Source organism: Lepidothrix coronata, unplaced genomic scaffold, assembly GCF_001604755.1.
Source record: "Lepidothrix coronata isolate B3197 unplaced genomic scaffold, Lepidothrix_coronata-1.0 Scaffold53, whole genome shotgun sequence".
NCBI classification, from domain to species: Eukaryota; Metazoa; Chordata; class Aves; order Passeriformes; family Pipridae; genus Lepidothrix; species Lepidothrix coronata.
In genome coordinates this window covers 329,407-341,958 of record NW_016690233.1, presented here as the reverse complement: position 1 = coordinate 341,958, position 12,552 = coordinate 329,407, and the positions used below count along the sequence as shown (strand labels likewise).

At 43.0% G+C, this 12,552-nt stretch overlaps 1 protein-coding gene across 1 annotated transcript; it reads right to left on the bottom strand.

Moving 5' to 3' along the window:
• Positions 1 to 5,339: 5,339 nt before the first annotated feature.
• SLN (sarcolipin) lies at positions 5,340 to 5,995 on the bottom strand. Its single transcript, XM_017815965.1, has one exon. It carries the CDS (start codon positions 5,889 to 5,891, stop codon positions 5,796 to 5,798), a length of 96 nt encoding a protein of 31 aa, XP_017671454.1. The 5' UTR covers positions 5,892 to 5,995; the 3' UTR covers positions 5,340 to 5,795.
• Positions 5,996 to 12,552: the final 6,557 nt, after the last annotated feature.

Below are 12,552 nucleotides of genomic sequence, written 5' to 3'. Positions count from 1 at the left end.
AGACAGCTCTGGCTGTTCTTCTGGGTACACCAAGAGGTATATATGCAAAGCCAAAAGATTAAGGCACATCCAGGCACACCTTTCTGGACCCTGCCATACAAGCTGTAGTATAAGGAAGCATGGGTCCGCATTTATCTGACAACTGCTGCCAAAATCAAATTATTACTCATTTCCCTCATCCACCCAATACAGAGGAGAACTGGCAAGCACAAGTGCAATACAAGACACAACCAGCACAAGCTGACCATCTCCATTCTTCCTGTATATGAATTTATGCTTTTTTACACTCCCTCACAGATCAGCCCAGTGTGAGTAGAGATTAGCATTGACTGATACGCATAATGGAGCCTGCTTGAAAATGCTGTCATCTCTCTTCAGAAGCTGACAGCTGAACTGTTAAGCTAAGAGGTCAGAGTTGATTGGCTTGTGCACCAGCTGTATTCGACACTGGGAAATGTGCCAAAGGCTTTTCCAGCTCAGACCTGTGAGATGCTAGTCTGTGAGTAAGCCATACGCACAAGGGGCAAAGCAGCTCAGCTGTGTAGGTGAAGAGTGATTTAGGAGCCCCAGCAATGGCAACTCAGGGTGTCAGCACCTGTCAGACTTCTTGATCCCTTCTAGCTCACTGCACCAGCAAAATATAGATAATGATTGTGCCAAGTTCTTCTTAAATTGCAAGGGCATCTATCGCCTCTGGCACACTTCCAAATGCAGTTGTATAAATAGAACTGTGCTGGACTTGCTACGTAGTAAGGAAGTTATTTATGCTTCACTTTTTTTTTGGATCCAGAGAAATATTCTATGCATACATAGAAATGCTGTTTTCATAAGACTGAGAACCTTGGGTTTTGTCTTTCCTCCTTCTTTTTGTACGTCATCTGCTGAACACATACACAAAGTTTATACATTTCACATTACATGTTCACATCTGCTGAACGCAGAGCTTACACAGTGTGCAATTTTTTTTCCACAGAAAACTGAGTTTTGAGTGAATCTTTGCAGACTAAAAAATGTCAGCAAGAAAATATTTGTAATCAATCCATTCAGAAATGTAGCACATGCAATTCTTTGATGTCAATCACTTTTTTCTCCATACTTGCCTCTCTCTCATTGCATTACAATTTCCTACCTTGTGACTTGGAGGTAACACATCATGAGTGGTTGGTTAGGTCACATGGGATAGAGAGCTGCCTGTCCTGGAGCCTGGACTACAAAGGAGAAAGAGGGCACAAATCACACAGCCTACAGCAGCCATGACACATCATTCAAAAGCAGACCGGACACAGTTGACTTTCGGACATGACATTTGCCTTTGACAAATTTTAGTTTTCCTTGATAAAAACACTTTTCTTGGAAAAAAAATACAGAAACTGGTTTCAACTGAAAACACACTTGATGAATAAAAATGTTTTCGTAAACCCCAGAAAATAACTTTCTAGTGGTTAATCAAAATTTCAGATCGTGGTGCCTAAAATTTTTTTACGTTGGTATCCAGGTATATAAACTAGTGGTCTGATTTTTCCCAAAAGCATATTGAACACCCTATGTGTCTAGTTTCTGTGGAGTGAGGTGCTAAGGGTTTAACAATTCAAAATCACCAGGCCTAGAGCCAAACTTCTGAAATCTGAACATCTAAAATTAGGTAGCTACGGTCTGATCTAAAGCCCAGTAAAATGCGTGGAAAGACCCCTGATGAATTTCTATTTCTGGGTGTGACTAATTCATCTATACTTACATGTCAGAATGAAAATTAACTTGTTCAGGTCAGGTCAAAGTCATGAGCAACCACTCTTTTGCTCATCGTGGGCAGTTCCTGCTACACAGAGTGCCTTCAGCGAAGTAGGTGGGATGGCAGAAGAAATGGAGTTAGTACAGTGTCACCTTGGCAATCCTCTCCGTGAGCAGGTACTGTGCTGCATTCATGCCCTGTGCACGCTATGTGCAAAACTTCCAGAAGGTCACATGTTGGTAAACACATATGTATGTGGGGCCAAACAGCTGGAAAGCAGCTCTGCAGGGGACATGAGGTTCATCATGGACACCAAGCTGACCATGAGCCAAAAATAGGCCCCTGTGGCAGAAGCCAAACAGCCCCCCTGGCTGCATCAGGCAGAGCACTGCCAGCAGACCAAGGGAGGTGATCCTTCTTCTCGGCTCAGCACTGGTGAAACACGTCTGGAGTGCTGGGTCCAGTGGTGGACTTTGCAGTACAAGAGAGACACAAAGAGACTCCAGCAAAGGGCCATGAAAATGATGAAGCACCTGACATATGAGAAAAGGCTGAGGGAGCTTGGACTCTTCTGCCTGAAGAAGAGAAGATTCGAAGAGATCTTATCAGTGTATGTAAATATCTGATGGGAGAGGATGAAGAAGACAGAGTCAGAATCTTCTCAGTGGTGCCCGCTGACAAGATGAAAGGAAATGGGCACAAACTGAAATGCAGGAAACACATTTAGACATAAGACAAACCCTTTTTTACTGTGGAGGTGGTCAAGCACTGGAACACTTTGCCCAGGGAGGCTGGAGGAGTTAGAGCAGCTATTTACACAGAAGTATTGTTTTAATAAAAATTTTTCCAAAAATAATTTGACAGATAAGCTAAAGATAAATCATTGATAGCGCAGACGTCCTTTGGGGTTCTCAATCTCCCTTACACTGCAAAGGGCTGTAAAATGCTGATGATATACATCACCAGAGAGCCACCTCTCCTCCAGGGCTTCTTTGGTGAGCAGGAAGATAATAGAGAGAGTCTGAGAGTTAAGGGTCAAACCAAACATCTGCATTAAGGTCCCTCAAGCTGGAAAATATTGTATGTCTGTATTTGGCTGAAGTTCTTTGGCATTAATGTGTCTGTGCACCTACATGATGCCGACTCTTCATGGCATCTGGCATTAAAAGTTGAATTGCCTTTTTCCTCAGTTTTAGGTAAATGACTTAGGCAAATAATTTATCTCATTCAAAGTCTGCTTAAAAACTAGAAATGCCTGAAAAGAGAACCACTTAGGCTGGTATTCAAGAACTTGCTTGGAGGTGATTTATCTTAATCGTATTGTCAAAGTTAGATGTATGTCTACTCTCAAAAAGACTGGTGGCTAAAAGCTGTGGATGACACAAACTCTCCAGAACATTGTCTCAGCATCTCTCTCAAGCAAAAACACAGGCTGTGTGGAGAATGGATTGACAGCAGCCCTGAGGAGAATGACTTGGGGCATTGGGTAATGAGCACTCAACATAGCCCAGCGGTGTGCACTTGCAGCCCAGAAAGCCAGTTGCATCCTGGGCTACATCAAAAGCAGCATGGTCAGCAGGTCAAGGGCAAGGATTCTGCCCCTCTACTCCGCTCTGGTGAGACCTCACTTGGAGTGCTGTGTCCAGCTCTGGGGCCATCAACATAAGAAGGACACAGACCCACTGGAGTGAGTCCAGAGGAGGCTACAAAGATGATCAGAGGGCTGAAGCACCTCTCCTGTGAAGTCAGGCTGAGACAGTTGTGAGCCTTCCCTGAGAAGGGAAGGCTCTAGGAACACCTTCTAGCAGCCTTCCAGAACCTAAACGGATCTGCAAGTGAGGTGGAGAAGAGCTTTTTACAAGGGCATGTAGTGACAGAACAAGGTGCAATGGCTTACAACTGAAAGAGCGTAGGTTTAGATTAGATGTTAGGAAGAAATTCTTTATTGTGTGGGTGGTGAGGAATTGGAACAAGTTGCGCAGAGAAGTTGTTGCCCCATCCCTGGAAGCATTTACGGCCAGGTTGGATGGGGCTCTGAGCAACCTGGTCTAGTGGAAGGTGTCCCTACCCACAGCAGGGGGGTTGGAGCTAGATGATCTTGAAGGCCCCTTCCAACCCAAACCATTCTATGATTCTTCCTCTCTGAAAGTTGCTGGGATCACCCTGAACTGTTGACGAACCACTTCTGCTTCAGACAGTGAAGCCCACACCTCTAGTTTTTCCATTGCTAGCCCAACATGAGCCCAAACATGTCGATTTACTCACGATATTGCCCTCTTCTGGGAGTTGCAGCGTGAAAGATGAGAACTTTTCATACTGAATTATCAAGTATTCACAGTATTTAAAAATAGATTTTCCATGTCCTTCTCCAGCCATTGCTTGCATGTCTCAGTCAAGCTTATGAACACAAACTGACCATGTGAAATAGTGATAATATAGCAGCATCTGGGCTGCAGAGAAAGGCTGCACATCCATTGATGGCAAAAGTTAATTTCAATGTCTTGGCTTTCTTTTATTTTTTTTTTTTTTCAGAAAATTTGCCATCCCTAGAAATGCTGGAGGCAAATTTGCTCTTTTGCAGCCAAGAGTAAACAGGAGGTAATTTTTTATCATTGCACTGGAGTGGGGATTTCTTGACTGGGAAGATGAGTAGCACAAGCTGCAGTGGGGTGACTGCAAACCCGGATGGACGGTACAAATGGTACAGGGCAAGGGGAAATTTATTAGCAACCTTTAAGCAACACACACCCTTAATAAGTGGTGCTACAACAATATTTTTGGTCTTTCCTTAAAGCCTGCCCTGTGTCTCCACTGTCAATGCCTAACCATCCCGCAGACCAACCCTGAGTAACTCAGCACAGTCCTGCAACGTTACCTGCTCCTTGCAGGCTCTCGGAGGACAAGGAGATCTGTATCAGCAACACGGCACACATCTAACTGCCCTCCTACAGGAAGCTATATTTTGTAGAGGATACTGGTTCTCTGAAGCCATTAAAATAGCAGGTGGGGAATGCCTAGGAGGAGTTTGACTACTGATTTCATATCCCAGGGATTGTGGGCCCTTCAAGCTGGCTCAAGATTTTTTAACAGGCGACAACACTATCGCAGCAACCCAGACACAGTCACGCCTCAGCCTGCTGGGGCTGGGCATGGCTGTGACACAGCACCTGCTGTGCCGCACTGGACTCGAGGGAATGCTGCCCTGGGCAAGGCTCCTGCAGGACTTGCATGCCACAGGGCATCTATGCCTGCAGCTGGCCCAGGCCCATCCCTCCAGGCACTGCTCCAAGTATAGCTTGGCCAAAAATAGGACTGTGGGAATCCCTGTCCAAAATCCAGCTTCAGAAAACGCAATTATTGACAATGCCCCAGTGGGACAGAGGTTCTCTCTGAAGTCTGTGACCACAGGCACCAACTGTGTAGGTCACTCTGGACAGAAAAGTGTCCCAAACAGGTCCATTCTACTGCATTTTTTAAAAAATGCAAATTAAAATGCAAGTGGGAGGAACAAGAAAACCACCACACTTGCATATCACACTGTACCACAGTTATCGATTCTCTCGGTTAACAGCAGTCAGGCTGGGAGAGGGAAAAGGAATGCTCCAAAGAATGGGTTTACATGGACTTTATTTAAACAAAATGTGCAAGTGAAAGCAGAGGTTTCACATTCCTTTCTGCTAAGCGAGTTTATGCCTCTTACACTGGTAAATACAGGCACTTTCACTACATGCTGCAGTTTTACACCCTCGAGAACCTGACACTGGTGTCAAACAAGCCTGCATGGTGGGCAGGGGGATACAGCACTCACAGTAACTACCGGAGGAGAGAGACAGGTTGAACAGTGCCTAAGCATCTTACATTTTACAGCTGGATCACTACACAATAAAATGACTACATAATCACAGACCCGTTACAAACATTAACACAGGCAACAGACAGGAGAGAGTAAAAAAAAGGTTCACGACATCCTCAATTGGCTGAAAGCTAATCACCGCAGCGTGCTGTGGCTGTTACTTTTCTCTGGAGACACACACTTAAATCATCTCCCAAAGTTTCTGATTGTCTTTCAGTCCTGGTAAGACTTCACAAGGAGCCACATGAGGATTACAGTAATCAGGACAATCATGAAGTTGAGGCAAATTTCTCGTGTGGATCGCTCCATTTTTAGGGAGTAATGAGGAGAGAGCAGAGATCAGCAGGCAGAGCAAAGGAAAAACTTCAGCGACTTGCCTGGGTGTGTCCTTGAGCTCAACCTTCAGGGCATGGGCTCTTTTAAGAAAAGAGAAAAATATGTGAAGAACAGATGCATGAAGGTGGCAGGTTCAGCAAAGCTATTTATGTTGGTTTAAATAAATGTTTCAGTGGCCAGGATGCCAGGATGTCAGTAAGCACTGGGGTGCTAAGAAGTAAAAGCCATCTTTGGCAGCTTATCACCTTCTTTGATTTACAGCACTTGACAAGAAGCATTCCAAGTGTCACCCCAAACTACAGTGCTACTGTGGAAATTACTGCTACTTTGTGCAAGCATTTACAAATAAATAATGTCCAAGCCCCATTTAATACTTTCAACAGATATACATTGTAAATATACTACTATTAAAAGTTTTAAAATTCCTATATTCATCTGCAGAATTTCTTTTTTTTTTTTAAAGAAACTGAGTCCAAACTATTCTTCTATTAAGAAGGACTAATAAATCTGAATTATTTATATTACCACTAAAAGTACAAGGAGAACCTAAGGTTAGACATTTTCGTTTCTGAAGAACTTCACATATTTTGTGACTTAATCCTACAGATGAAATAGTATTTTCTAAGGAACCTTCTGCCTTTCCTTCAATTTCAGGATGCTAAAAATATCATACTTCAAAAATCCCATTCATGTTGTACTCAAAAACTTTTCTGTTGGTTATTGCTTTTATTTACTTTATGACAGTAATTTTTGAATTTTATATGTTTTTGGAGTTCATGCAGAGAAATGAGAATGCTTTATCATGAATATCATGCACTAATCCCATCTGTATGCCATGTAAATAACATAAAAACCTTTAAACAAATGAGGCATAAACTCTAGACAAAGAATTTCAGCTACAAAACCAGATTAGGCTGTAACATCTATGGTGCAAATGAGAAGCCCTGGGACCATCCCAGCATGAAGACAGAGAGTTTAAATTGAAACTGCTTTAGTTTGCAGATTAAATATTAAAAGCCCAGTGCATGCAGTTAACAAATTCCTACATTTTCAAGTTGTTTTATCAGCCTCCTGTGTCCTTGCGTAAGAGAAAATCTGACCTAATAAGTAAGCCATTTCTTTTACCTTGAGTAGGTAAATGCAGCCCAGTGTTTCTGCCTCTGGACTTTGGGTCAGTGCAGATATTATTTCCCTCCAAGCTTCTGCCTATCTCCCACTCGGTCTGGATGCTCTGTTCTTGTGTGGGAGCTAAAGTAGGCTGAGGGTGGAGACCAACAAGTGTGTTGGCAAGCCAGGTGCTGACATCACCTCCCCCCCCCCAAATATTTTTAAAGAACTATGTTGGGCTGCAAATTTGGTCAAGGCTGTTTATGCAGTGGGCTCTGTGGGCTGATTTGCTCCTTTTTGTTCCTCTGTTGTGGTGCTGTGCTAAGAGCAAGGCTTGTGTGCAGCCCTTGGGAGTTAATTGGATTTGACAGAGAATTTTATACAATCATAGAATGGTTTGTGTTGAAATGGACCTTAAAAATCATCTAGTTCCTCATTACCCTCACAGTAAAGAATTTCTTCCTAACTCTAAACCATCTCTCTTCAATTGGAAGCCTTTGCCCCTTGCTCTGTCACTACTTGTGTTCCTTTGACCTGTTGGTGTCTTTCCCAGTGTGGGTAAAAGGAAAGAAAGAGCCACTTGAAGAGTTCTGTGTGCAGAAATCTTAAGATATTTCCCAGATATGGAGATCTGTCTACATATTTACCTTCTTAAGTATAATACAGCTGTTGCTGTTCCATGTGCCTATAGTTTTAAAGTTTATATGCATTTAAAAGAAAGTGAATAGGAGCAAAATATTCTTTGCATTTGAATACAAATTACAGAAATCCAGAATCATTTGCTACGTAGAAAAGTTTGGGACTAGGAGGTCTGAAAAGCACAAACCATTGCTTTAAAAAGCTGCTGACTTCTTGCATGCTCTTTCCTCATCAATTTTCAGTGCTGGTATGAATGCTCCACCTGCTTGAGCATACAGACAAGTATTTTTGCCACCCTGCAGTATTTCACCCCGGAAAGCACACTGCTCTCTGGCCTGGAGAGCTGTAACTGCCACATCCCCTTATCTTTGCTCAAGGCACTGCTAGGACTTGCCATAAACACGAACAAAAAGAAATGGCTAATTCTTTCCTTTAAGTCGATACAGCTGAACCAGAGTCTCAGCAGACCGAGCTGCACTGAAGTGGAAACACACCCCTGCACTGCCATGGGTTTCCCCCTACTTGGAAAATACAGGTATTTCCACTGAAGTCAGAGGGGTCACTTCTGCAACACAGTGCTGCCAGATAAGTGTGAGGATCCTGATCAGGTTCAAGTGTGTAAGGCTATCCACAACGCTGGCCTTATTCTCACTGCCAAGCACCACGTGATATATAGCATGCAGATTATTTATTGATTCTGATGCCTTTTGTATATTTATATTCAGGCATGCTGGGACATACTGTAGCTCAGAGTATCCAAGACTGTTTCACAATCCCCCTCCATCAGCTCCCAGGTTTCTCCCTTTGTACTGCTGCTGGCACTCACATCATGGTGAGATGCCCCGGTGAGAGAGGCCAGCTGGCTGGAAACCTATCCAATGGAAAACACAACAAAACAAATAGCTGTGGGTAACCAGGGGGGTGGAGGGGAGTGTTGCTTGGGTTTTGCTGGATGACCTCCATAAATAGTCTTCCCACACAAACAGTGGAGGTAGGAAGGGGCCAGAACAGTAGAAACCTTCCCTTCCATTGGTTTGACTGCCTTGCCCCTGCCCTCCTACACAACCAGACAGCACGTTCAAAAAAGCCAACGTGCTGCATGGGAGTCCTGTGCTAAAATAAACAGCAAAGGCTTAACCCACCCCTCATTCAGGAGCTATACACCTAAGCAGGTTTGCAGGGCCCTATCACGATGCATGCTCTGCTGGGCCATCCCCTCAAGGAAAATTTGGGCAATCACCTCCCACACTTATTGGGTATTTGGGAAATCCAGATTCAAAATGCTCCCTGTCAGCCAGAGAGAAGCAAGATGTATGACTGCCATGAACCTGCTCTAGTCTGTTTCCTCCCCTAACATGTTCTGAAGCAGAAATCTCTGGATTTCTCATGCAATGGCTAATCTACTTCACCTTAAATCACATAAATATCCACTAGGAAAAGGGTAAAGCATTTGAATGCCATTGACCCTAATTATTAAATGTTGCACATCAGTGCCCAAATATTCCCCTTGGGCTGTGGAAACCTTGGGGTTAGTTTTACTCTCTGGCAACAGAAAACTCAAAAAATTTATGTTCTTACTTAGAACCCCTCAGCTCTGGTCCCCATGCCTGTATTTGCATTACCATACTGTCAGGAGCCCCTTCCTGCTCCATCCTAGCTCATCTCCTTCTTTTTGAATGTCCTTCATTACAGCTGGAAAACTTTCCTTTTAAAAGCAGGGAAACAATTAATTAAATGTCATTGATCAGCACACACAACAAATGCCCTAACTTGTCTCTACAGACACAGATGTTTCTCTCAATTTTTGTTGTGGATCCTACAGGAGATCATGGATGAGCATATAGGATTGCGGGAATTCATTGGTGAACCAGAACAAAGGTTCATCTAACCCAACATACAGACTGGTATATGGGGGGACATCTGGGGAAAGCATATAGAAACACAGCAAATGTAACATAATCTTTGCATATATATCCTCAAATCTCTGGCATTCAGTCTATGGGAATGTTAGATTGGGATTACAAACTGGGTTGAGTTTATGGCTCTCTCTTGCTCATACTGTCAAGGTGCCCACTCAACACAAGGATCTGTTCCTGCAGCTGTGGTGACTCATTCCATTAACAATTCTAGATCAGGCAACTTGTTCATAGTTGAGCTCTCTGAACAACATTCTACATACTTGCAACACTACAAAAATGATATTGTTAATTAAAATATTCTGTAAAGCAGAGAAAGTAACTTTCCTCAACCAATCAGCAATTTGAAAGCAGTTCATTTGCTAGAACTGAGATCATCTAGCTAAGAAACACTCTTTGATTGACAGAGCTAGCCCATAGCTTCTTTAGAAGAGCCAAATTATGTTACATTTACTTCTGATGTCATCTGACAGAATGTTTCTATATATTACATACGTGTATGAACACACAGAGAGACTTGTGGAAAAACAAAAAGGCTTAGCACTGAACAGGGGGTGCAATAAACACCCCTTAGCAGTGGAATGTGCCTGGATGTTAACTGCCAATCCAACCAGTGTCTGAACATCTGTCTTACACAAGCCATAGATTAGAGTTGCCCACGGTTGAAACTTCTGCCCCCTCTCCTCACCCTCCAAAAAAACCCCACATACTCCTGCTGTTTATGAACAAAAAGCACAAAGACCTTAAAGGCTGTATCTTTAAAAGGATGGTTTATTTACCCAAGTGGTTTAGTGCAGATTAGGAAAGCAGAAAGAAGAAAAAGAGAATTATAAAATGGTTCTACTTTAAATGCTAATCCAGAGGTTTAGATGCCATGTTGAATATTTTTCTCTTTGGCAGTTTTTCTTCTTTTTCTGACAGATATGGATGTTCTCAGCTTTCATATGGCCCATGCCAAAGCTCCCTCTTCATGCCTCGCATACTCAAACTTAAGGCTCTAGTCTATATTTAAAGTTGCTGTAACTACCTCAGGTTCTTTCCAGCCTACTAAACAAATATCACGGAATCTTTCAAAGCCATTCTTACACAGTTACAGTAGATTGTGTTCATTTTTGTTCTTAGCATTACCTTTCTCACTAAGTGCGGTATATTTATTTTTAAAATCTGCTATTAATTGGTTCATTTTTAAATTGGCACCTACTCTCTAGTGTAATCACAAGTATCTTCTTATTAAGCACTTGAAACACTGATGTCTTATCTGTATGAAGTCAAGTTTACAGAAACGTGCAGTGCTTGTAATCGCAGCATGTATTTCACATACAACTATCACACCTCACCTATCTATAGGAACTGAAGACTGCTCAACAGATCTTAAATCTGATGATTTACAGGACTTGTAAACAGACCCCACCACTCCACAAAAAGGAACCTGAATATTGCCATGTCTTGGTTTTAGTCTCCTACATCAGGATCCTACCTGCCAGGAAGGTGTGAGACCTGTGGCTCTCAGCACGATGGCTGCATGACTACAGCACAGAGCCTCACACAGAACCTGTCAGCATAGGCTGCCTTAAAAGACTTAGCGAAGGAAAACTAGGCTCTTAACACTCACAAGTCATCTACCTGTTGTAGATGTCTGCCGTAGGGTCAGCCTCCCTAAACTCCATCGATTACCTTCAAAGGGAGTTTGGGGGGACTAAGAAGGCTGGACTTGGCCAAGTGGCAGAGGTCTATCTTTTTACCAGATGAACCTACCTAATACCCCAAGAAAGGATTCACACCACTAACAGAGTGAGTAGGATACTATGGGTCAAAGCAAGTCTTAAGTGCTTTTATCATTTGAGAGCCAGGTACTTTTCCTGGGACTGCAGAGTGATGGTACAGTCTACTTAGAATAGGTGGCATTAGCCCAGCTTTCAACCAAAATAGAGTTGATTTAGATTAGATATAAGGAAGAAATTCTTCACTATGAGTGTAGTGAGGCACTGGAACAAGTTGCCCAGAGGAGTTGTGGATGCCTCATCCCTGGAAGTGTTCAAGGTCGGATTGGATGGGGCCCTGAGCAACCTGGTCTTGTGGAAGGTGTTCTTGCCTGCGGCAGGGAGCTACATGATCTTTGAGGTTCCTTCCAACTCAAACCATTCTATGATTCTATGAAATCACTGAAAATATTGATGAATAAGACTTCCAAATTTAAATTATCACAAAACCCTCTCTTACAATCTGTCCAGCAGCACATTTCAAGCTGATACGGAAGAGCGTGGCCACAGTAACCTGCATCTCTGTGACCTTGATCCTGATTCCTGAAATTAGCTTTACAGGCATTTAAGCTCAAAACCCTCACCATATCTTCCACCAATACTGTCTGGACAAGGAAGTGTAGCAACAGCATAGCCCAGTGCATAACTGATTTCTGAGTGGAAGAGGAAATTTCTACTGGTGGTAGAGGGAAGACTTTGGTGCATGAGGGTCAGAGGCACAGGAGGAGAAGTCCAGCTTTCTGTACTCAGGCCTTGATGTTCAGTGCTCTTTCATCAAGAATGACTGATGTCCTTGAAGCTGTTACCATGTCGAAAGTCTCCTGGAACACAGAGCAACAAGGGTGGCTGTGAACCTACAACCTCTTGGTTGCATCCTCGTAACTGATTGTATAAGAAAAGACAGGGTGCTTATCTCCAAAAAAAAAAAGACGGAAACTTACTTTAAAGTTGCTTCTGAGTGGGAGTTTGGCCACGAGATTCCACTGATGTCAGGCAGGTTCTCTCCTTACTCTACCACAGAGTGAGGTATCTGTGCATTCACAGCCTGGTTTGATCTTTTCCATGGAAAGAAGTGAGTCTTCAATAAACTATGTCCTGGCACCACGTAGAAATATAATTTTTATCTCTGTGAACAACTATATCAGCACTATTGGTATGTGACAAGCTTTCAGCTTAACTCATACAGCTGTTGTGTGAGTTCTTGCATCTCTG